Here is a 27,195-nt window from a genome sequence, read left to right as displayed (position 1 = left end):
CGGATCCAGGCTTTTCATTTTCGTTCAGACCTATTTACTCTACTGTGTAACACTAATTAGTACATCGAGTTCCTCATATGTGTAATTTAATCTCAGAATAATGAATGTTAGGTGGACAAATAGTACTTTACATCTCCATAAACACATTCCAACTACAGTGACAGCAACAAGAGCTGGGGATACTTTTCTTTAGCAGGAGCAAGGAAGTTAAAATCCAAATAAAAAATATTGAGGTGTATGTTTACACTGTGGAAACGTTTAAAGGCTGTGGAGACCCAAAGCACAGTTAGACAGAGAAGCAGAAACATTCACTAAGTGAAGCAGTTGATCTAATGGCTACCTGTAATTTGTAATACTTTACCAGCAATTTTATATCCCTTTAAATAGTCAAAACAAAGATGAATGACATATTTTTAAACTATAATTACCCTTGACTGGGATCATCTGCTCTCAATAAAAAAGAAGCAACTAGAATTTCATTTGTGTTGCTATATTTCTAAATATTATGGATTTTGGTTTGGAAAGCCACTCTTTAGTACTTTCTTGTAAATGGACGTTTTAAAGGGTTTGTAGACCAAAAAAAAAAAAATTACTTTAATCCGGCTCTGCAGAAGCCAAACCCCACTGATTGCAACACTGAAAAATAATGCATGTACAGGAAAGCGGGTTTGTGCCATTTGGTGCAAACGTTTGTTTAAACCTCCAAACCACCAAGTAGAATTTTAATGAGAACAAATGATTGTTCAAGTTTCACCATACATGAACAACACACAGTGTCACACGCAGTGTGGAAATGATGACTCATTTTTCATCGCATTAACTCGCCACACACACGACTCTTTCCGAAGACGTTGACCAGCGGTGCAAACATGCATTCCAAGCACCATAATCTCTTCAGACAAAACGTTTTCTTCAACAAGCTCTGGTGGAATGATGAGGACTGCAATGAAGTGAAGGCACCACAAAAGAATTGGTAAATAGAAAAAAAATGAAGAAAGAATTCAGTCGGATGGGATTTGGGTTTGGAGGGGGAAACAGCGGTAGAACACGTTAAAGTCACGAACAAAGAGGTTGTGGAGGACAAAGAGGGAGGATTAAAGCGAGGAGAGGTTTTCCTCTCCAGCTGGTTCAGATGAGTAAATGTCTGAGAATACACAGAAAACGAGTCTGTCCACAAAGCCACTCTAAATTTAGGCACAACACATGTGAAGAGGGATTCTTCCATTTTTCCTTTGCAAAATGACAAGGAGGATTTAAAGACTGAGGCCATGAAGTAACAGGGAGAGAAACAGGCATACGTCAGCAGGAAAGTATGATGAAAAATGGAAAGATATTGTTCAGTGTTGATGCTGGAATCATTTTTTGATTCTCTTCCCTGTTTTTCCATTTCAATCAAAATTATCCTTGATTCTTCTTTTCCCTCAACAGATTTCTAAACATAACCCAACCAATAACTTGTTAAAAAACAGCTTTTCAACTTTACCACTCTAAAGTTAACGTTTAGTTTTTCCAGAATCTCTTTAAATTGGGCACATAGAGGAGGGCAATGAGGGCAGCATTTTTTATCAGGGTTGTTAAAACACATTCAGATCATGAGAGTTTTGGAAAAGATACATAATTTTTTAGGGTCATTGCTTCCCAAATCATAACTTATAATGTCAGTATTGAATTCTATAAACTAATTCCTTGTTTTACTTCCAAATATTTCTAAAATACACTGTCATAATAAAATTTTTATTTTCAGTTGCTGTTTACTTACCTAATATCATTTATTTAAAAAATACTTTAACAGTTTTAATTAAATGCTAGCCTTTAATTAAAACGGTTAATTACAGGGTTTCTATAGTCCCTGTAAGAAACTTTAAATCTCATTTTTCCATTTCTTTATTCTACTGTTTTTGTTTTGCAGACCAAAGTAGCTCTAATACATTTTCATGAGACTGTGTTTTATAATGTACCATGAGAGCAAAACAAATACCATGCAGACTTTGAAAGCACTTGAGACTCTCTGTTTTATATGGTTTGGGAAACTTAAAAAGTGTCCATCTAATAAAAGTATACTCGACACAGCAGTTAATCATGGCATATTATTTTTTTTTAAGTATTTAAAAACCAAATTAATAACTATAACTGCCATCACGTCGTCCATGTTGCCTCTTTATGTCATAGACTTCTAAGTTTCCTGGAGCATCTAAGCTTAAAAAAGCCACATAAAAGACATAAAAAAATGTGGGTTATGAAAGTTAAACATGTGAATCCATTACAAAGAAACATTCTTAAGTTACTCAAGACCTCAAGTTCAGCTGCACCCAGTGTACTGTAATTTTGGTTCCCAGCAGACGTGAAGACTCATATATTTTGTCGATGAGCTGCTGCACAAAATTACAGGTCTCCTATTTCTTGTGACTCTTTGCAGTATTTCATGACATGGTCTTCTAATAAGGGCTAAGAACTGCTTGTCCTTAAAATATTATTTTCTAGTGAGTCAGCATGTGCTCTTTCAGTCACTTCCATTCGATTTGACTTTGCAATCAATGGTTGCAGTTAAATACTCCTCACTTACTTCTGTGGCCTACAGTTGAGGACAATTTCCAATCCTTTAAGTCCCAAATGTCACAGCTACAGAATGGATAACTCATTTGTTTTATTCCCCTCTTTCCTTCATGATAAAGACACTTCCAGGATGAACAATACCTCTAAGCCTCAGCAGTGTGAGAACATGCTTGACTTTTCACAACTCAGTAGGGATCTAGTGAAATCACGCAGCAGAAGAAAACATTTGATTTTTAATGGTGAAGTAACTGTGTGCTACTAAAATATGGAGGTGTTTAACACTGACATCCTGTATGGTAAATGGTGGGTTAAGGTTAGGGAAAACTTTTAGAACAAATTTATGTCAGATCATTATTTCTTGGTTAATGTTCAGTTGTCATAACAAAGACATTTTGAATAATGTCAACTTTTTATTAAAAGTTTAATAATTTACCAAATGACCCTTTATGACAGCAGTCATAAATATTCATGAAGACTGACTCACGTTCATGAGTTCAGGTGTTATATCATATTTATGACGCTGTCATGACAGTCTTATTCACAACCCGTCAAATAAAGTGTTTCAAAAACTTTGACTCTGTTCCTGAAAACACTCAACAGCCTTACCAAGGCTGTTTTGGCTTTGGGACCCGCCAACATTGTTAGACTAAAAACATTAATGGTTACAATATTACATGATGCTTGCACAGAAAAGTTTTGATTGTGTATATTTGCTGTGAGGCATCATCTGAGTAATGAGGCGATACCTCGCTGCTGAATGAGATGTAGCTTTCTTACATAAGACTTTTTCCTACTCACTCTTCTTTCTATGCACCGTATTATGATTATGTGTCTACTCTGTCTGAGTTTCACTGTGTTGTCTTCTGAATTAAATTTCCAGAAACAAAGTATTTAAGCCATAATTTGAGCCAGGAAGACCCTATGTGCCTTTTTCTTTTGTCTCAGTGATTCATGGCTCCTTGGTGTTTCTTCTGTCCTGTTGTTCTTTCTCATAACTCCACTCTCTAATGTGTTTCGACACTCCTGCTCTCTTAGTATTATCTGCAAGTATCTCTTCAAATGAATTTTACAACATGTTTTTCCAATCATTTGCGTCTCTCTTTCTTTTCCTCCAGTTTATCGGCTGTCCAATTAAGCAACATGCAGCGAGCCAAATGTGCATGCCTATCTCTCAGAGGTGGCTTATCCTTTTTCTGTCCAGCAGAACAGGGCAGTTCACTCTGTAATTATTTAACCAACATTGTGCAGAAAGGTCACATTCCAGGAGCTCTTCCTGTTCTACCTCGTCTTACATAGACTAACGTTTAGGAAGGGATATCAGGAGAAATGGTGAATACTATGGTTATATCTTGTGGATTTATTTAAACTCTTATTTAGTCAAACTACTTTGACAAATTCTTTGTTTTTGACTGTAATATTTAAGGGTGAGGTTACTTGTATGTCTATATGGACAGGTTCTAAGAAAACTGTGCTTCTCCAGTATAGGCATATGAGCACTGTTGACTTATTGCACAATGTTTTTCAGTTGCCTGGAGTGATAAAATGACCAGATTCTGATGTTTAAGCAGTGAAATGTTGGAATGTTTGCTTTCCTTTGCAACTGTAAAGGAGCTTCTCTGGTCAATCCACTGACTTACTTCATGTATGCTTCGATAAATTTACAATCCCCATGTGGAAAAGCACTTAATGCTCCACAGCTTCAGCCTGATATATGGCTGGAGTATTCCCAAGTGAAGCAGTGGGGGCAGTCGCATTGTGAACTGCATACGATAGAAAAAAAACAAAAAGGAAAATATTTTTCTGACCATATACATTTCTTCCCATCTGATTGCTCTCATAACTGTGTCAACTTTATATTTTGAGCTTTCTTTGGCAAACAGAGAAAAACTTTGTTCTCTGCAGCACTAAAAAGAGAGAGAGCCAGAGAACCAGCCTGGCAGATGTCACTCGTAACTAAGGCTGAAACCACTTTATGTTCTTCATCTAAGACAACGACGTTCAGAGGTTGCCAGAATCACTCCGCACTTTCCAGAACTCCAGCAGCCCAACTAACCATCTAATAGAAATGTGGGAAGCAACTGACATTTCAGTTTTTCCTTGGTTGCAACCTTCCAACCACCTTCACCCCCCTCTGTCATTAACCGTTTAAACTGATGATTTTAATTCCAGAAACATGTTGCCTCTGTCCTCCTCTAAAGGTCAAACCAGAGCGGCATGGTAACAACAACTCTTTTAATTATAAGGATCTGAATTAGGGTGAAATAGAAACCGTATCTAGTCTATTTAAAGGTGCAGTTAAAAACATCAAAAGAGAAAAAAACATGACCTAACACATTGTGTCATAGTTTATGTAACAAATTTGATTTGAAGTGTTTAAATGGTAAGTGCATATGTACATCAACAGTTATTGCTTCTCCAGTAAATACAGTTTGAAATCATTTTATTTAGATAAAGTTGTGCTTAGGTTGATGTGATAAAATGTTATAACACTGTTTTGCCAACATTAGTCCTTCCCTTCAACATTTTAAGGGTTGCACATCTCAGGAAGCCTTTGAAACAGAAACAGGTTCCCACCAAAAAGAATGAGATTTTTTCACTGTCAAACAACTACTTCTTATTGAAGTAGCATTTTAAAAGCTTTCTAACTGCATGTGTTATCCAAATAAACCTGGCATAAATGTTCCTATTTTGAAAAGATGGCTAAAAGAACCTGTGTCCCGTCAGATTTTTACCCCATGAAAATATGACGTTTACTAATCCAAACATTGATTAGTAAATATGGATTTACTAATCCTAATTAGTAAATGGATTTTTAGATACTTGATCATTTCTTAACAAGTAAAAAATAAATCACAATCTTTTTTTTTCCATTTCAGCAACAACTTGAGGAACTGGATGAGAGACGATGTGCATCAGTGACGTTATTTTATCCTGAGTGCTTGTTTCTCCCTCCACCTGCACCGACTCTCTGATTAACTCATCTAACCAATTCCTCTCAGCTGCAGATTAGCTATAAATGTCTTCTCACAAGAAGAGAACAATGAATAGAAATGCTAAGCTGCTTAGCATACAGCTAAAACCCAACTGTGTGGCGACCAGGAGCCTTCCAATACGTATCTATCCAGTAAATTCACCCTACAGGAAAATCATACAATGTTCAAAGAATCTGGAATTACATACCAGTTTCTCACAGGATGGTAAGATAAACACTGAGGGTTGTTTTTTAAATTGATGTTTTGAATGAAGGCTATGAGAAAAACTTCTTACAAAAAAATAACAACAAAAAAACACAGCATAGCATAAATTTACAACTTCTGCATTCAAGCAATCTGCTTGATGTCTGTAAGAATGCCACATGAACTGAAGGAACCAGGACAGAGATCTTTGTCATCAGGTTTGATGAAAACCAAATCAGCACCAACATGGTCAAGGTTCATGACTTGGGCTTGTATTGCAGACACAGGGTTGGAGTACCTCAGCTCATTAGATTAATCATAAACTGTTGTTTATACCAAAATATTATTGAGTGGAATAAGTGGAAACGTGTCTGAAAGCAGAAGCTTCACCCATGCAACAGGCGATGATCCAAAACAAACTTGAAATCTACTGCTATTGGTGTAAGATATTTAAAAAAAACTGTACATAAAGCATTAAGGCTAAGCAAACAAAACACAAGATGACAACCTAATGACTTTATACCATATGGAAATCCGTTTTTGCCTATTCATAGCTTAGAATTAAACAGTTTTACTTTGTTTTTTATCCAACCTTGCATCACTAAATCCTAGCTTTAGCGCTTCAACAGTTAGAAGAACCAAAGATCTTTAGCTTATTAGAAGTAAAATAGAAAATATCACCACTGAAATGTATTTGTAAAGGCCAGAGTCTGACTCACTGCATGGAGAAGCCTCATTTAATCTGATAGTGCTCTATAGGCACACCAACCAGGTGATTTTAAGCTGCTGTAAAGCCGTCATCTTTCACTGTGACTCAACTGTACCAATTGACTCAACAGGCTGAGCAGAAATAGAAACACCATCACCAGTTTCATAATTACAATAACTCCCTGATCATTGGTAACAGGCAGGATTATAGCAAAAATACTTCTGAAACATGCTGGAACATGTTGGTCATGTTACACTGACAATGCCTCACAAAAAATGCAAACAAAAGAAAAATGGAGAGGTTATTCCTTTGTTGGACCATCATTGCCCCTTTGGGCTTCAAAATCAGACAAGACTTTGATAAACTGGCGGTTCAGATTACTTGGCATTTTAAAAGTCACCAGATGACATCCCTTCCATGACACCTTCACGGGACTCCAAAAAAAATAAATAAATAAATAAACAGATTAATCTGAACTGCAGGCAGAATTTGCAAATCCAGAGAGGCAACCGTCCGACTCTAAATTAGGTTCAAGAAAGGTTTCAAACATTGTTACATTTGGCAGAGCAGAGTGTTAAACAGTGTCATACCTGCTGATGATGAGTGTGAGCTCCTGAGTGCATGTTTTGATCTTGTTCTGAGCCTCCATATGAGTCATGAACTCTGTGCTGTCACCATTGATAGCCAAAATGGTGTCACCCGGACACAGGTCACCCTGGGCCGCCTTGCTGCCAGATGTTATCTAAAAACATCAATGAACCGACAGACACACAGAAACAGGTTATTTAGGAACTGAAGACAAAAGAAAACTCCAGTTTAAAAAAAGCAATTGTGATATTTTATCAGAAAATGGAAAATAACAAGGTTAGAAGTTGGCTTTAAAATCCAATAGGACAGTCAGTACATTCAGCCTATCAAGCAAAATACATATTCATCAATGTTTAATTATTTTTACAACCAGTGGTCTAAACTTTATTTGCATTATATGATGATTGTGTCCAAAGCCAATTTGCATCCTTACGCAGCACTGGGTATTTTACATCAGCATCCTGACCAACAATCTTAACTCCATAACATCACACAACGCTTAAAGAAACTGTTTAGTTTGTGGTAATTTTTGAAAATAATTCTCAATAGTGATTAATTATGTTTACTCTTATCTGTTTTCAGATTTTGTCCATTTGGCCCGGCTCTGCAAATGATTAAACTGAATTTTAGGGGTGTCCGACAGCACAGGCTAAATCTGACGCAGCTCTGTTTTCATTTTGACAGACACTTTCATTTTTTCATATACAAACGCAGCAAGAAAATTGTCAGGCATTTGTTTTAATCCATCTGTATATGGTTAGTATTTTGAAATTGAGTACAAAACCACAACCATGAACAATTTTATGATCAACCACAAAATTGCTTAAGGCTAAACCATCAGTAAATGCTTTTCAAGGTGACCCTGTAACCTTAACATATGCAACTGGTTTGAAAATATCTGCTCAGCGAGTTCTTTCTTATTGGCCTTTCTGTGGTCTTGCATATGACATATGTCCACATTCCTCTAGTTTAGAAGATTTTCTTTCAGCAGGTCATCAGAACAGATTTTTCACTGTGAGCCCACATTCCTGAAACCTGCATATCAGAGGACATTTGAGGCTCACCGGGAGGCAGAGGGGTGAAAATGAGCGGACTAGTGTGTGAACCAGTGTGTGTGTTTCACCTTCACATACACACAGTAACATCTGAGATCAATTTGTATGATTACTAATATACTCACATGTTACTTATATTTCCAAGCCTGTCTGTGGCTGAAAGAAAAAAAAAACCTGCTAATTATTTCCTCCATAATGAAATGGAACCAGTTATATCACATGAATCTGAGCCAATCATTATTGTTATAGGAAGGAAAGAAAAACAATGACATGATGTAAGGTGTTATTGAGTCTCCAGTCTTTTTCCATGTTCCAAATATTAGAAAATGACATGTTTCAGTTAGTAATTTACCTAAAGTTAAATGTGAAAATCCTAGTTTCACTACTTGAAAAATGAATAACACCAATATCACCAGAGGGCCTGAAGTTTATTGAAAAATTCTGCAGAGTTCCCTGCTCTACATAAACGGTTCAACTGAGGGTTTCTCTGGTATAAATGTAAGCAGGACCAGCTCTCTTGAAGCTAAGCTAACTAAAGATCATCCAGCTACCAACTGTAAATATTGACTTGTGTTTCTTCAGAGTCACAACAGGCTGATGTTGTGACTCACAACATCATTGAAACACAAAGGTTCAATGACACAAACTGTCATTCATGCACACATTCACACCTGAGGTCAACTTAGAATCCCTCATCAACGGTGAGAGAAAGAGCCACACAGAAAAGGAACAGCTAAGATTTAAGTTCAGGGCCTTGCTGAAATAAAAATTGGGAAATTTTTTTAAAACATGGCAAATACAGGACATAGAGAGAAATGAAGAATATTTTGATTTCACTTTTACAAGTTATGATACTTGGCTAATATGACAAAAGATTCGTTTTTTTTAACTGAAAAGATCATGACATTTAGCTGGTTAGTGGGTATATGAACATTGATTTTCATAAACACTATAACATAACCAAAGCACGACTCCTCAAGAGTAATATTTTACAGGCTGCAGAACATTCCTGAAAATATTCACATCTTTGGTTCAATTTCCTAATTGACCAGGTGAAAGACGACCGTTATTCAAAACTTGTACAATAACTCTGAGTGGTACAGGATGTGATTACAGTTAAAAATAATGGATTAAATTTAGTCATTTACCTTCTGTAACAGGAATAAACTGCTGATAGATAACATCTTTTTAAATTATGCTTTTCTTTATTTATTTTTTACTTTTAGTTCTTTTTAACACTGCACAAAAACAAATTTTCTGCTTTGAGATGATCAATTTAGTTCACTGAAGAGAGCAGATTATCAACATTTGAGGAATGTTTGCACAATAACGGCGCACAAAAGTCATTGTTTAACTTTATTTATAGTAATTTGATCACAAAGTTAGCATTAAATTCAAAAAGGTTGGATACATTTAAACACAGAAGGCTGAAACCAGCTAATTGTCTCTGAGCTACACATGTTTTCTAAATCAACTCCTTATGCTTGTGTTGGTTATCCATCTTTGTCACTTGGTGCAAGTTTTTAAGCTGAACTCATTGATCTCCACAGCAGAACCCCCACTGCTCAACTCCACAGCAGCTCTAATGTTTTTATTCTGACAGCTGCTCTGAGACATGTTGCTTCAGGACCAGTAAAAACCTGACTTTGAAAAACAGATATAGTAATTTAATCCAGTGTAAACAATACGTAAAGAGCTGCAGTAATAAGCAGAAGTCAGGAAGAAAAGGATTTGGCTCACAGTTGTGGAAAAGACATACAAGTCCACGCTCCATGAAGCACTAATAGCTGGATTGTGTGGTTCAGATGAGGAATTGTGAATTTACAGTCTGCGACCGCATCAATGTCACTAACTCAGTTCCGGTAAACACAGAGAGCAGTGGGGGGAGATTGCATAAATTTGTATACGCAAGAGCAATTCTGGGAAAATTGCACTTGCAGAAATTTGGCATAAACAACTGCAGGACTATAAACTTGTTAATTAAAGATTGAGTCTTTGCAAAAGGCGTATGCACAACCGACTCTTAGGGTGGGAAATGTGACAGGTTTTTTTTTTGTTTGTAGAGCGTTGGCTGACGAGACGCTAACCTGAGGCTAGCGTTGGAGGGCAGCGTTTACGTTGCTCCATCATCATGGCCTCCCAAGAAAGAATTTCCTTTAAACATTTGTGTGAGCGTTGGATCTGGGCCAGGATTGTGCCACAGTGGAACAAAGCTCATTCACCCACAAAACACACACACACACACCCACACACACCCACACACAGTGGGTTATATCACTTTACACCGAGGCCCTGAACAGCACAGCATGATTCACAGACACACACTCACACAAACACACGATGATATGCCAAATACCACAATAGTATAGCAAAAATAGACAATAAAGGACAAACATGTCTGTCCAAAGAGCCCTAAAGGTGATGTAAACATACAGTTCATACAAAATTATAGTTTGCCATGTGTACACTTTTCATTCTATGTTAAGTAATTACATATGTCTAAGCGGTGTCAGTTACAAGCTGTTTTCTCACAAATGTTTTTTGTGGGTTTTTTCTGGTAACAAAAACAAATTAAACAGAGTTTCCAAATCCTTTGTTAATTTACTAAGAACAAAACGCTGTATGAACCAACCAGGCCATATGTGAAAAGTTACTGCCCATTCTTCTTAAATCATTAGTTAACAAGATTATACTCATTTTTCTTAAGTGAATTTCACTTGCTATCTTCCAGGTTATAGTCCTGGAATGTGTCTGACATCTTGAAGTAGACTCAAGAATCTAAAAACAAAACAAAAACAACACTGTGGACTATTCTGTGACAGCCATTATTCACAAATGAAGCAAATATGGAAAGTTAATAAACCGTCACAGGACAAGCCAGTCTACCAAAATTACTTCAAGAGTACATCAAAGACTTCTGAAGGAGGTCCTCAAAGAACCCAAACTATCAAAGCAAACTATATCTGGTTTCACTTGACAGGGCTAAAATCTTGTACGGCCAAAACAATTACTGGGAAAAAGAACAAAATCCCAGATTCATATTTACCAAAAAAACATTCTGATAAATCCCAAGACTTTTTGAAAAATATTCTGAGAACCGATGAGACAAAAGTGGAACTTTTTGGAGGGTTTACATCTTGGAAGGTAAAATCTGGCGTAAAACTAACAGCTTTTCAATATGGCTTTATATTTACAGTCAATATTGTGGTGGAGATGAGATAGTTTTTCTGTTTCAGGATCAGGACGACTTGCTGTGATTGATGGACCCACAAAGTCTGGTCTGTAACAGATTATCTTGAAGGAACATGTCTGGCCATCACTCAATAACTTCAGGTTTACAGGAGGACAATTATCCAAAGAATGTTTAGTCATGATTTTTGAATTTATTCAGTGTATCTTATCTTATGTTAGTATTTGTTTGAAAGACTAGAACATAAATAAATACAATAGAATTTTGTTCATATTTTACAACCTCCGTTTTATCACTAAAGATATCGCTTTTCCAAACAAAGCAACAGAAAGTGCGTCACATTAAAGATAAGAGGTACATTTCTCACTTCAGGTGTTAGATACACCGCTCAGGTTCTGATGCAACACTAAAGTTATTCCAAAAATCTTATTCATAACCAACGTGTCTAAAGTAAATCAATACCTAGTTAAACTACAAACAGAGAGTCTGGTAAGAAAATGCAAACCTTATGTCACCCAGTTTCATCATGTGAATATGTTAGTGAATATGTGGTTTCACTTTGAATATGTCAGAGTTAATTACAGGCTTTGAGCCCAGAAAAGGAAAATGTTGAAAGCTCATGAATGTTTTGATATGTTTACACAGCATAGAGCATGTAATAAAACTTTCACCCTGGTGTGTCATCTTTCTGGGGGCAAAGTCTTACCACTATCATTTTTACCATGCGTCTTTCCTGTCCCCTTTATAAAGATCAAGATCCAAACCGTTACACGTGTTCAACTTGATGGATCAAACATGTTCCTGTTAATCGCTAAAATGTGGCAACCCAACTCCTGATTCAGCAGCAATACTTTATTTAAACACAAGTCAAAACTGGCAGTCCAGCATCTCAATGTGACATGTTCATAAAGAGAAACTGAACAGTAATTTAACTGCATAAATATTTCTCTGATACATAAACTCCATTTCAATAAATTTGACTTGGAAATGTTTTTGACTGGGTGGGAGGGCCAAGTTGCACTTCTCAGTGACAAAGTAAGTAATTCCTGACAAAGAGTCCAACGCCTTTGTTTGCTTGTTTGCTGTGTGATAAAAACCATGGTTATGACCTTGGCAACATTTTTAATAGCAAAGCCAGAGCCTTGGGTGTGAGGTTCTGACTGGAGTGGGTTAATCACACTAGAACAAAGAGACTGGGTCCGCCAAGAGGAATAAGAAAGACTGGAGCTGTGGGAACTTATGTCTCATGAACAATCTTTATCTTGCAAACAGGGGTGAAAGTTAGTTTGTGTAGATAATATGAATAATCCTTGCTAAGTCCGTAGTAGTCCCAGAGATAAAGAGACTGCAGCTAAAAATACAATCACACTTAATTCACAAAAATAAGGATTTCAAACTTGTCTATGTGCTCTAAAGACTCCAGACTTGACTGGACTCCAGCTATGGGACTTGTGTCTCATGGACTATCTTTATCTTGCAATGAAGAATGAAAGGTAACTGGAACATGTAGCTATCAAGGTAACAACTACTCAGGATTTATGCAGTCTGAGAATGTTCATTTCAATAATAGACTTGACTTTTGGGTGAAAGACTTGAGAACTGACTTGCATTTACTTCTTTAAAACTTGAGCCTTGACTTAATTTGTCAACATCTAACGGCTTCATAATATCAATGTCCTCCTTTAAAATCTGATAAGAAAATCCAGTCATTTTTCACATTCTTCAATTATCCAGTGATTAGAAGAAGAAATTTTGCATCATTCCAAACACATGACATTGTTCCCCATAGTTAATGACAAGAATACCCACATGAACACCACCCTGTTATCCATCACTTGTTGAGATGCAACATCTGAAATTATCACCTACTTTGACTCTTGAAGACAATTATTGTAGTCATCACTGTCTAAAAGAACCCACCAGGCTTCACTGGTCATATCTCTGGATATGAAAAAACATACTTTGAGAGATTACAGGATACAAAGGACACTGGGTTCCAAGATATGCAACTGCAAAATATCTCCTGGTTGTATTTGTACTTCAGTCATGTTCTCTTATTTTGGAACAGAGAAGCATTGTCGAACATGCAGCCAGTTTCTGTTTGACCTCGTATTGCAATCTACATGTAGGCCCAAAATCTTGGACTGGAGACCTAAAATGAGACAGCTTGCATGATCAGATGTTTAAGGTCAGTGTAGTCCAGACCCCGCAGGGGGAACCTAAATTAATCTCATTTATCGTACGTCATTGTAACAACCAGCTGACTTCCAGGCTAAAATAATGATTATGCATGCTGCTTCAATCAGCAAAGATTACATCATGCATCTCATCTTCATGACATTGAGTTTAGGTTACACAAGTAGATTACACATTTAATAGAGACAGAGGGAGGCCAACATCTTAAGACATAAAACACTCCTGGGCAACTTTAAAGTTAATCTTAATTTGCTATTAGCAATCAAGAAAATTCACTTTGGTATCATTTTAGATTTAGAAGCAAACAAACACGAAGTTTCAATGATGACAGGAAGAAAAATTATATTGCAAACTAAACTGAGTCTGTGTTGAAAAATCAATCAACCATCAACCAAACATCTCGACAAAACAACCCTGTAATACACTTCCTCAAATAGTGTTTGTTAAAATTAAACGCTATTTAAATAAACAACACATAGCTAAAATAGAGGTCAAACTAAACTAGTGAGGAATATTAAGTATGCTTAAATACTGACAATAATCATTTCACACTTTGTATTTTGTGAAACAGCAGCCAAACATGTCAGTTACTGAATTTGTCATCCAGAATTCAGCATGTTTTCCATTAAATTTATTACATTTAAACATGTGTTGTTGTTTTTTTTTTATTAAATAATATCTAATTATTTTTGCTGATTGCTGGTGCTTGGTCACACTGATTTTTTTAAACAAGGTGTCGAGACATGTTGCTGATGTTCATTTAAACAAAATCTTAATTAAACCATGATTTAAAAACATCACCTTACGGTTAGACAAAACAGGATCCAAACATTGTCTGCCATAATGCCGTGGGGTGTTAGAGGGGAATGTTGGAAACAGCAGAAATCTGACCCATGTTTACACAACACCCACATCTGAACTCCTATTCAGCAGTTGAATGTTTGCCACCTGGTAGAGGGGAAAAGTTTCCTGCGTCACCGTCTGTCTGGGTTTTGGTGTGACACTGATGTACAAAGCGTTTATCCTACATGTGTCACATTCAGCAAATCCACACAAAATACTTAATCTGTTATTTCAGGGATTTCTACATGTTTACCTTCCTCTGCCTCTCAATAGTTCTCATTTACCCACAGACATTTAATAACCCACAACACCACACACACATAAACACACCACTGGGCCAAATATTTCCAGTCAAATAAGCTAACCATCAACAGGAATAATTTCTAATGGCTTGGCAGGGGAATATTCTTTTTTGGGAACATTAACAGCTTAGCTTAAGAACCAGATAATGTCATCAGAACTTGTTTTCCGGTATTTACATCTTTCCCTTTCTCAGTGTGGGGTTGTTCCCAGTCTTTCACTTCAGCACATGAGAAATTAGGTATTTACTTTCATTTATGCCAAGTTAATGCTCAGCACAAAAACAATAAATCTTTCTATTAAAACTTATATTAAAACTTCATATTACTGGTCAAAGTGGGGTCTTGCTCTGGCAATTGGTGTCCAAATGAATAGTCACAGACATGCTGATCTTTGAGTTTAATACCTGTATTAGGACTGTGCAAAGTATTGAAAATTCATGTTGTAAAGAACTGCTTGAACTGTAATAAATGTTCTCTAGATGTTTAAGGCTCTGTATGATGCTCATTTATTTGGTGACACTTGCTTGATGCAGCACACAAAGTTTTAGAAAACAGAGAGAAAAACCATCAAAAAGAAACTAGAATTTAGTTTTTCAACACAGCAAAGGTCAGCCAGAACCAACTTTTGCAATAAAACCTCTTTGATTTTTATTGAGGTGGAAATAGTGGATTTGATTTTTGCTAGTAACTGTAGTTTCTGCTTCCGTTTAACATGAAGACATGCTGAGAGGTAATTCAGCCACTTGACTCAGGAGTGACAGAGAAAATGTTGCTAAAAATTATAACACAGAGGCTCTTGAGGACTGGAGTTGGAGACCCCTGTCTTCTAGTAGGTGAGAAAACAAAAAGAAACATCCTAAGAACAAGCATAAAAATGTACATTTGAATTAGTCCAACCTTGACTGAATTATTATACAGTCTATGTCTTTAAAACAGAGAACATGTTTTGTAAAAAAGTGCATAAACCCAAAAAACTGGTACCTTTTTTTTACCTAAAGTATTATCAGTCATTTCATCTCATTATGTGGGTATAAACCCCTAAATAAAAGCTAGACCTAGTTGTAAGTCATTTCTTATCAAAATCAGCAAACTCAAGCACTGGACAAGAGGAAAAAACCCAAACAATGATCTCAATGCATGTCTATTAACACAAATAATGCACTTTAAGGATCATGGGTATCTTCATTTTTTCTGACTGCTAAACATATTTTCCAAAAGTAAAATAAAGTTGTTATTATGTCACATGGTCAATGGATTAATGTGTAATGGTTGGTACAGAGGCTGTTGCAGTGATATCCAGGGATTTGGTTGCAAATACTCTACGTATATTTAAGCCTCTTACATTACACATTTTGTTAGATATGCTTCCTTTTCAACAGCTGCTTCCTTGTCTAACTTTCAATCCAAGATTTTGGAATTACCCTCCATTCATTCCTGCAAGTAGCTCTTCCATGTCAGCTCTGGGTTTTTCTTGTGTATTTCTCCTCTGTAACAATCTGTGAAGTGTAACCTGTAATTAACTGTAATGTTGCCAAGAAGACAAGGTTTTGCAACACCTGCTGCATCAGAAGGAATGCAGTGAATGTCATGCTTTTTATTTTGGCAATCATGCAAGAACTCGCAAATTCAACTGGTGAGAAATTAAGTGATTTATTGCATTGAAACCAAAGCCTATCTAAGTCGCCCTGAGGCTGCATGAGAAAGATCTTCACTTTACCAATATTTTCCAAAGATTGGAAGCTTTATACCAACAGTAAACCATTTCAACAATTCCCAAAGTAAACATTTTATGAAATAGGCACTTTGTTTATATCTCTGATTTTGGGATGTCAAATTCAGTTAACTTTCACTTTCATTTAAGAGAACTGAATTCACCAAGTGAGTCTCACTGTTGTGAGAATGATGGACCCACAAACCTGATGGTTTACATTTGTCAAGACTTTTGCACATACTGTTTGACTAAAACCAGCTACATTGTGGCATCAAACCTTTTTTCCCTCATTTTGGTGCTAATGGAACTGAGCACTCGAACTGACCCAGAAGGTCTCCTGTTTGTCCTTTCAAAGTTGTTAATCTGGGTTTGTAAATGTAAAAATTACACCTCTAGTTTGAAATGCTTGCACCCTGCAGTTACATGGAAGGTTAGGGGCTGGCTGGTGAGACAGCTGAGGACAACACCTGGAATCCCTCAGCAGCACGAATAAGCACTGATGAAAAACAAATGTCAGCACCCCCCCTCCTTCTCACTTACTCTGTCCCTCCTGTAAGCCCTGCAGCACCAGGCTGTGTTTTCCCTGGCTAAGATGAACTAATGGCTACTGCCAGATCCACTGCAAGCACTGTGACTCTTGACCTAAATTGTGAGGGTCAGGGAAGTTCATGAGGCTTTGAAAGTACAACTTCATCTACTTTTGTCAATATTTCAAACAATGATGAATCAACATAATTACGTGGTCTTACAAGATAAGGATTCTAGCACATGGAATCATTTTGAAAGGGTCATTTCATGTGGAGTCACTCATCAAGATAGCAAAACAAACATTAGCCATGGGAGGCTACTAGTTTCAAGGCGTACTATGATTTCAAATAGTTAATTTTAAAACCACTACAAGTTTAAGTGACATTTTGAATTTTTTATTTTTTTTAATTTTCACAAGTGAAATAATATAAATCACAAACTATGCATAAAAGAATCAGAATTGAGTCTGGCATAATTTTATCTAGGCTGACTAGTAAATATTGTCCATTCATGCAAAAAAACAAAAAAAAAACAAAAAAAACACTGCATAAATATTATAAATCTAAAATTTTACTTTAGAGACTCACAGCTAACAGCTGGACAATCCCTTTCTTCAGCAGCACTTCTCATTTTTTATTTGACCTGCACTCATGGCTTCCCCTACACTGTGTAATGATGAGCCATGTTTATCACATGAAAAACTTCTAATGGCTGTGGTGTGATGTGTGTTTGTGTGTTTAAATGTGAGTGTGTATCTAAATGAACCTTTAGAAGAAAATATTTTGAATAATAAAAGCAATAATGGGTGTTTGAACCTCCTCCATTTGTATGGTCTTTCCTCTCTTCCACCTGCGCACTACCTGTTTAGTAAAGCTACCAAGTCACTATTTTTATAGCACTAATTTACAAGAAGTATCTTATTAATGAGCTTTACATATATTCCATTTTGATCTGCAATTGTTACCTACAGTTGTTTCATCATAAGCCATACCCTCATTTTTATACTCTCCAACGCTAGTTAGGTACTAATCCCCTACATTAAAAATATTACTTGTTAGATTATCATCCCTTTTCTGTTTAGACTGCAGATTTTGAGGACACATGATCGCTAATAGTGACTTCGCTGGCAAATCACCTGCCAGAAAATAGACAGCACCATCTTTCCGTTATGAGCTTTCTAAGGATTAATAAAACTGTGAAAACTTTTATTCAATGAGTGATGCTTACAATCCCAATATGAATGCAAATCAAACGTATGGGATCAACGCAGCGGCGCGTTATCCCCCTTTTTTTCCCCACAATTCAATGAATGGATTCATAAGCAGGAAAAGTCGCTACGTACCCTGGAGATGGTTAACGGTGTGCTAAAATCCCGTCCTCCCACCAGGCGAAACCCCCACGGAGAGGGTCCCTTCAGTGTCACGGTGTAGGACATGTTTGGTGTCGATACTTTTCGAAATTCTTTTGAATAAATAAAATTTCAGATGATAGGAGGAGGAAAGTGTAAAGTCCGGTAAAAAAGCGAACGTGAAGTAGTCAGAGTCCTCCCGCAGCTGCTAGGCAACGCCGTCCTGGCTCTCAAAACTTTGCTGCTCCGCTCCTGATTCAAGTTTAAGTAAAGAAGCCGCCTCTGACGTCGCTGGACGGGCTGTCCCGCCCACCTTCACCCAGACTGAAGGCGTGAGAGTGGGAGGAGACCCACCGGACTCTGATCCTACGAGTCTAAAATATAGGACAATAAAAACATTTTACCCCTCTCTATTATATCTGATGAAAATACCAACATGCATTTTAAACTACTTTTGTATAAGCATAAGAATTACCTGTTTGTTTTTTCCTCTCACTTTTTTTTTTTTTTACATAAATATACAGGTCCTATTTTAGGTAGCCTAGGGCTGCCAAAATTACCAAATGCAAGGAATGCATCCGTGACTCTACTTTATATGTTTATATTCTATTTATTTTTTGTGAATCTTCACATTGCTGCTGGTCTATCTGAATTTCCTCACTGTGAAATTGTTTCTACTCCAGTTATTTTGAGAGAGATTTTTGATTATTTTCCTAAATGTAAGTGTTTGACCAACATGACAGTCATTACATTTTCTGGAAAAAGGGAGAAACTTGCATCATCAGGTTGTTTGGGGGTTTTGTTGTGGAGCAGAGTGGTGCAGGCTGCAGGGCTGTGCTGTTGTAAACATGCTGCCTGCAGCAAAAAGGTCCTGCAGTCTTTGGGTCCTGGAGTTTATATAATCTCCTCTGGCATGCAGGGTTTTCTTCAGGCTCTCCTGCTTACTTCAGGAGTCCAAAAATATTTACATGAGCTTAATTAGGTTCTCCATATAGCCTTTAGGAATGATCATATGTGTGAATGATTGTTTGTCCTGGGTTTTTTTCTTGTCTTTGGCAATGAATGAATGAATGGATGGATGGATGGATGGATGGATGGATGGATGGATGGATGGATGGATGGATGGATGGATGGATGGATGGATGGATGGATGGATGGATGGATGGATGGATGGATGGATGGATGGATGGATGGATGGGGGATTTGTGTACTTCATAAGATGAGGGCATCTAAAGGATAGAACATTTTGTGGAAATATCAAAGCAACATCTTAAGAACCAAGAAGTTGAAGTTAAATGAGTTTTTCAAATGGCTGCTGACTCTTACATATGCAGACAAATTAGTTAAGATGTGGTTTAAAAACAACACAGTCAATGTTTTAGTGTCCATCACAAATCTTTTCTATTCATCAGCCAACACTGCCTTGTTTTAGAACAAAAGTCCAGTTCTGTCTGAAGAATAAGGTAGCTTTATTGATTTTTTTAAATCAACAAATTTGATTAAAAAGGTGACTCTATTAATGTCTTCAGATCTGACCATCATGACTTTAGACTTTCAGCAAATGCTGATCACTAAAACGAGATAATTCAGTCATCCCTGTATCTGATTAAAACTTTCTGGCATCAGGTTCAAAGCCTCTTCATCCACAGGAATATCACCTTTAGTAATAGTGATGGTTTACCAGGTGATTGTTTCTTTGTTGTTGTTGTCCTGGATATCGTTGGGTTCAACTTGGCCATCCACATAAATAATGTTGACTCTTAAATCGACGAGAGGTTCTTGGATATGTTTCCTGTGTGGTACTCTACTAAATGAGTGCTGTCAAACAAACACTGTTAGACTGGCACATAAAAGATTCCAGCTGCAGTCAATTAAAACCACAAGCTGAAGGTTGAGATGTCTTGGCAAGCTAACAGAGGCATTTTGGAATGCCACCAAATTAATATTCTGAGTGCTTATTTTGATGTTGTTGGATTGATAATATTGAGTATTAAGTTAACTTCAGAAAACACTAAATATGGATAAGCAATATTTAGTCTTGGGGTGTTTTTCCTTCATGCCCACAAATATTCAACAGACTATCGGCAATATGATGAAAATATTCTGACCTTTCAGACAACAATCTGGTGTTTTAAACCTAAATCCGGCACATTATTCACTGACCAGGGCCTTAAGTTTAGAGCCACGATGATTAAGAGAGAGAAAAGAATGATCAATTATTAGTGCTGTAATATGGATGCCAGTAGCAGAGGACACCTCTCCCATTTTGTTAGTGGATATCCTATTATCTTCACTGCCTGATTATTTTATTTGATCCATCCAGTTATGCAGTGAGTCAGTGGATTTGAGCAGATTTCTGTTTCTTTGTTTCTCTAATGCAGAGGGAATGACCTCATAGGCATTACTCCAGTGTGTGGCCTTTAGTAGACGGCACACATGTGGGGTCCTGTCTTGATATCTGAGTCAGTCTGAATCAGACACTAACCAACAAATGCATCTGTAAAGTTAAGAGGGTGTGTTTCCATTTAAGCTGAACGTCAACATTAGGTGAATCAGCACTGAATTAATGCCAACCTCTCAATCCAGACTCCACAGTGAGCAGCTAATGAGAAATTTAGCTGCTCACTTTTAATGCACGGCCAAATCTACTTAGCAGAGCACACTGCATAATGAAAATCACTCTGGTGAAGCAAGATTCAAGCAGCATAAACTATACATGCTGACATTTCTCTCTACTCAAACTGTAAGGTTTTATACAGCAGAACAAAAAGTAGCCGTGTCTAATTTATGCTCATGTTTCACAATGAGCAGATTTGCTTTTAAAATAGAAAATGATCTGAAGAGGTGCAGCAGCACAGGCAGGACACTGGAGTGTTATCCAAATATTTTTGGTTTGTGTTTAGACAGATATAATTTCCAAAATTTTTTACTCCATTCACTTAATGGAAACATGCCAATTAAAAAAAAGAAAAGAGTTTATTTTAATAAAACGTTTTTGTGCGAGAATGAGATGGTTTTTCACTCATATGGAAATAGATGTCTAGAGAAAGTTGTTGACCTGTTTACATTATGTATCTCAACATCTGCTGATCTGCTCTGTCACTTTACACAGTTTATTTTTGTTATGATGTCACTAACAGTCTGTGTAAAATCCTCTCACAGCACAATGTTGGAACTCACTGACCTCCTAAAAGGAAGACACTGCTTTTCAACGATCTGTAGAAACAGCCTGCAGGTGAAGATACTTAACTTTATACACTCATCCTTTTGGAATATCATACACAGTAATCCAAAGACAGAAATCTAGTCTTGTTCCTTTGGATTTTGAATTTCATCTAAGCAAAGCAAAAGTAGTAAAAACAATATGTGCACAATTTTTACAGGGCTGTAAATAAAGCAAACAGTTACATCACCAGAGATTGTCCTCAGACTGTTTTGAACAGACTGCTCATCTGCTTACAGCCCTGGCTTCATCAAAGGATGACTAACCAGAGAAGAAGAAAGCCTGTGAGGACAGCTGTCTGTGCTGAAGATTTACTGGGAACGTCAACATCTTCTTCAAAAGCCGGTTTGCAATAAATCTAGTTGAACCTCTCCTTTTTCTGTTCAGTTCTCTTTCTCTTGATGATCATAAATTAGAGTACCTTCAACAGAAATTAAGGTTCTTTTAATGCACGGCCAAATCTACTTAGTCTGGTTTTATCTCCGTGTTGCATAGACTTGAAGAATGTGAGCGGAAGCAGGTAAGACAAAATGTAATCATGAGCTGTCTGCCTGTCTGGGGTTTTTTCTTGTTGGAAAGAATTACAACATCTCTTCAGTAGCACAAATCCTGGCAACAAACCAGCCAGAAAAGTTTATATTCTGTTTAATACAGGCATGTATAAAACAAAATCAAATTAGTTCATTTCTAATGACGTTGTTTTAACATTTTTATTCACCCAAACTGGCAAATACATAAGTTTTGTAAATGATACAGTACTAAACATTATGTGAAACAAAAACAATGTTTTTTCTTAAAAACTTACATGTTTGTAAACAATCAGAGCCCTAATTATTACTAGGTTGAAATTATTGTAATTTTGAAACACAATTAAAGTTTGATTTTTTATTTGTTTTCCTCCCCTCCAGGGGGCCTTTTTGTGGGCTCTAGTGTCTCTTATATAAAGATAGGCTGACAGGGAAGGGGGAAGGACATGTAGCAAATGTTGCCAAGTCCAGGAATCGAACCCGTGACAGCTGGGACTCAGGGCCTCCAATTGTGGGTTGTGCTATTCCCTACACCACCACAGCACGCCCTGATTTTATCATTTTTTTATCATAATTTTATTATTTTTCACTGTCAGTATAAGAGTTCTTTTGGCTCAGTTTCTCCTTTCTCATAAACATATGATTCCAGCAGGATACAGCTGTTTTCTAGATAAAATTATGTACACTGTGCCCACTGCCAAACGCAAGGCAGACACAAGCTGTGCTTCTGACAAGCAGTCAAGAAAATCTGACACGTTTTTAATGACACAAATGTTCCTCAACTGCAAATCATTCCAAAAATTGTTCTACCATTATGAATGTTAAAACCACAAATGGATTTTAATTTTTAACAGATATTTTAACTGATTGAAAAAATGTCTGTCATAATTTTGGGGGCTTTAGTTTTGTCTTAAGGTTTAGTCTGGGATTTATTTTCTGTGTTTTCTATCAGACATTTCCTTCCCTCACAGCTGCACCCAGTTTCTAATCAACCTGATTCTTCTTCAGTAATCAGCTCTCTGGTAGAATTGTTTGCTGGGTTCCCCACTTGGGGAAAGCTGCAAATTAAACTCTAACTGTCTTTTTTGTTGCTTGTTTTCACAAGAACTGGTTTCTGTTAGTCATTCTTACACAAAGGACACTGGTGGAAGAAAGCTTTTTTCTATAAAACTCTCATTACACAACCGGTCAGCTTGGATGGCAGATCTTCTGTTGTGTCAGAACTTTTCCATCAGTTATTGCTGTCTTTAAAACATGTAACATTGCTTAAAAGCATGATATCTTCTCCAATATGAAAAAATAAAAAATAAAAAGAAATTAACCACCAAGAAATAGTTGATATGATGCACTCAAGAAAACCAAACCCCATGAGGTTTAAACTGTGAGGTATCAGCATAAATTGTAATATCATTTCTTAAGAAGTTACAGATGATAACCTTGACTATGTCATATTTTTTGTGAAATAGTCAGATTTATCAAAATGTTCTACAAATAATTCAGGTGAACAAGTTAAATAGTCAACAAAGCTATTTGACAAACAATGGTTTTACTGTGACAAAGTCAAGAAGCAGAAGGCAAATCTTGCAGACATTTTTTTTGATTAGTAACAGCTTTATCACAATAACAAGAAAAACCCTCAAATGTATCCCCCTTAGTTCAAACAGCACATGCTGGAAACAATGCTGCCAAGTGTACCGCTGAGCCTAAAGCAGCATGTGGGGAAGCAAATAATGGAAGGGAAATCATAAAGCTTAATTCATGTGGCTGAAATATTCAGAAATGGAAAACAGACAAATATAATTCAAGCTCTGAAGAAATCCAGAGCTAAAACAAAGACATGCACATTTAATATGAACAGGTTTATACCATTCTTGCTGTTTAATAGGAAAAACCTTTTCAATTTGAAATAAACTTAATTTGAAGCACAAGATTTTATTGCTTTTGAATAGATTTTAACATCCAAATGGTGATGTGTATGCTGAGACGGCTGTACAGATTACTGTGAATTAGCACTGCTGAGCCTGACACAAGACTAACCCTATATTTATACAGATAAAAAATAATATTTGACCAAAGTAAATAAGACATTCATAGTTTTTGCCAACCTGATAATGGAGTACAAAGAAAACACACTATTACGTTATCTTGAGTTGTAAACGGTTTGTGGCATTATGAGCCTAACTACATGTTCTGGGTACACACATGCACATCCACCAGATGTTAGTCATTATTGTTTAATGTGGAGGTGCTTCCCAACTGTTGTTAGAGTAACTAATAGCTGTAAAGGAGTCTTTTGCTGTTTAAAAGGAAGACACAGCTGAAATTTTAGGAAAACTAAAATAACAAGTTAAATGTTTTAGTTCTTGTTTTCTATAAATTAAAACAAAAGAGAGACTGAAATTGTAGGATGCTGAAAGTAATGTCTTCTTCAGGTGTGAGGACGTCTTAAACTGACTTTAAGAAAGAACTGTCTCTCATTTCTTGAATGAAACAGAAAGACTTTCTTTAGATGTATTTGTGACCGTGCGGTAATGCTTTTCCTGTAGCCGGTATCCATGGAAACCAACTGGTTCTTTGGTCACATGTTGGCAAATAATACAATTAAAAATAGACTATGGTAATGATAGACAATGGAAATGGCAGCATTTCGAGTAGCAACTGGTTGTAAAGGCATTATTATTGTGGAAAAAGGATTACTGCCAATCTAATGTGAGTGTGTGTGCTATGATGTGACTTACAGTCCTGAAGAAATTAGAGAACCACATTCAATATTCAGCTGTTCATATGTTCAGATATCAGCAATAAATCTTACTTTGTAAGCGTATGCACTCTGATGTCAGTCAAAAGAAGGTTGGTCCAGTTAATTTACAGACTGAGAAACGAAAGTTTTATCAGCTAGGATGGATCATAATGAAGTACAAATAAATAACTGTTGCTTCTCTGCTTTAAGTAAAGGAGATAAAATCACATTATTTTAATTTTGAATTGTTGCATAAGTAAAGCAGCAAGCTCTTTTTACTGAATCTCATACAAGCGTGAGAATCCCATCATTAGAAAGCTGTAAAAACAGACAGAAAACCTTTCTCACAGCCTACAGGCTGCAGCAGTTCTGATTTTGTTTATTGAGCATACAAACTTAAGCTGCTAATGATTTCCCTCTATTTCAATTTTGTTTAAATAAAAACTTATTATTTTTTTGAACAGCTACTGGATTCAAGGTTTCCATGTACCTTCATGAAGGTCTTGTATTTGAATTGAGACGTTTGATACTTTTTCTCTGCTAAAGTTTAAGCTGACTTTCTTTGCAGGTCTCATTTTCTTCAAGCTCATCATCACCCAGCTTTCAGAACAAGCTGGGTGATGATGAGCATACAGCAGACATGTCCAGGTGATGTAGAGATGTAGTTAAACACTAATGTGCTATTTATGTCTTTTTATACCTAAAAAGACATAACGCCCCTTCACCCACCAGTGGTACAAATAAATTTCTAAATCTCACATAGTCTCCACATTATACCTAAAGCAGCCAATCAGATTCAGTTTCAGGCTGCTTCACAGACATCTTGCTTTCTTTTGGGACAATCGAGGTCCCAAAATGAGAGAAAACAACAATCAGACAAGACTGGTGAAAGTAATTAAAGTTGGTACTTTGTGAGGTATATCAAGGATTATGAGCTTTTTTGAATTGTGTGTTAACCTCAAGGATTTTCTAAGCATGTACACAGAATTGCAGCAAATTCTCAACAGGGCAGCTGGTTTGCATCGAAGCAAGGACATTTACTTTTTGGAGGTTTTATTTGGTCAAAAATAGAAGATTTTATATTCTCAAGTCAAAACAAATCAGACACATAAAGGGGTATAAAACTCAATCCTCTCCTTTGTGTCTTTGTTTGTATTTATGCATCTTGGAGCCTTGAACGAAAAACTTTTTTTAAAATTTTTGCTAAATATGCAGCCAAGCTGCTGGCTACGGAAAACAGTCTGAAAAAAGTTCTTCAAAAACGTTTGCTTAAGCTGGTTAGGAATTACCCAGCCACACAATATTTTTTTTATTTTTTGTACTTGAGATGCCAATTTAGGTCTTTGAGGTTTGCCTGAGTTGACTGAAATAAGTACTCTGAGCCCCAGTGGATGTCATAAAGTGAGGAACATTAGGCTGTAAGCGATGAGGTTTGCAATGAAAGACCTGATCAGGATGCAGATCTTTCCAAATCATCAGCCTCAAATGGCAGCTCACAGATTCTAAAGTAGATCAGCAGTGGAACAATACATTCTTTGTCCTCTGAGGGAGGCTTTTGTGACCTGGGAAAAACACACAAATGTTTCCCACGTGCAACCAACTGTTGACAACTGATCTCAGCACATTCACTTCTTTGTTTGTGTTTACGGCTGTTCAATGCCGCAGAGCGAGCTGAAGGCCACCGATGATGATGCCAGCTGGTAAAAGTGGCTTCCTGTTAGCATTTATCTGTGTTTGGCGATCTGTCCTACACAAACTCATAAGGGATACGTGTGTATGTGATGTAAACATAAAGATCCCCTTAAGATTGAGCACAAATAGATCCTGCTTCTTACTTTCAGTAGACTTTATGCACAGTTTTTGTCATTTTTGCTTTTCTGAACATTGAGTGAATTTTAAAGAACTTAAGTTTTCCTGCAGACAAAATTTAACATTTTAGACTATTTACACAGTGGAAGGTACTCACCAGTTTCTTTGTGTTCTTGTAAATGATCCTTAAGCAAGATTACAACTTCAGCAGTCTGTGATCTGCCTCTTTGTCAATTGTGGTATTGCCAAGTGTCTTTTAAAAAGTCAGTATTATGTGTTTTCCAGGCACATAGTGCCATTTTATAGCGTAATCAAGTAACCATGGTAACTTCAGTTGTTCTAAAAATGCTATATATATCAATTATGACTTAAAAGAATTTTGACTTTCTAATTTAATCCGTTGAAATTGGGCCTCAGTCTCTTTAAAAACTCCTGCTCTTTCTGAAGCTCCTCCTTCAGGAAGTCATCACAACATGGCTCCTCTATTAACACTTTAATATTGTTTTTATCAGCTTTACTCAGAGAAGTAGCTCCTATATTAAGCTCAGCAAATGCATATTTCTGCCAGGTGTTTGCTAATAGCTGCAGGATAGTGTGAAGGAGATGAATGGGAGAGCTGCAGGGGAAGGCTGCTCTGTGAGGCAGGCCTTGCAGTTTCTTTCTTCTTTTTTTTACATAAAACTGAAGCTCAGAGGAG

General features: G+C 36.7%; 1 protein-coding gene across 2 annotated transcripts in view; it reads right to left on the bottom strand.

Moving 5' to 3' along the window:
* pdlim4 (PDZ and LIM domain 4) overlaps positions 1-26,769 on the bottom strand; it is a 54,358-nt gene extending 27,589 nt beyond the window's left edge. Inside the window, exons 1-2 of one of the 2 annotated variants that reach the window (XM_044140351.1) lie at positions 26,656-26,769; positions 7,029-7,180 (exon numbers count right to left, since the gene is read on the bottom strand). In XM_044140351.1, coding sequence (XP_043996286.1) covers positions 7,029-7,096 — 68 coding nt within the window. In that variant the 5' untranslated portion in view covers positions 7,097-7,180; positions 26,656-26,769. Of the gene's footprint in view, positions 1-7,028; positions 7,181-18,193; positions 18,447-26,655 lie in introns of those variants that run through there. The other variant, XM_044140350.1, reaches the window with a different exon arrangement.
* Between the last annotated feature and the right edge of the window lie 426 nt (positions 26,770-27,195).

Source organism: Gambusia affinis, linkage group LG15, assembly GCF_019740435.1.
Source record: "Gambusia affinis linkage group LG15, SWU_Gaff_1.0, whole genome shotgun sequence".
Taxonomy (NCBI): domain Eukaryota; kingdom Metazoa; phylum Chordata; class Actinopteri; order Cyprinodontiformes; family Poeciliidae; genus Gambusia; species Gambusia affinis.
The sequence above is the reverse complement of the archived record's forward strand: the minus strand, read 5'-3'. Positions and strand labels throughout refer to the sequence as shown.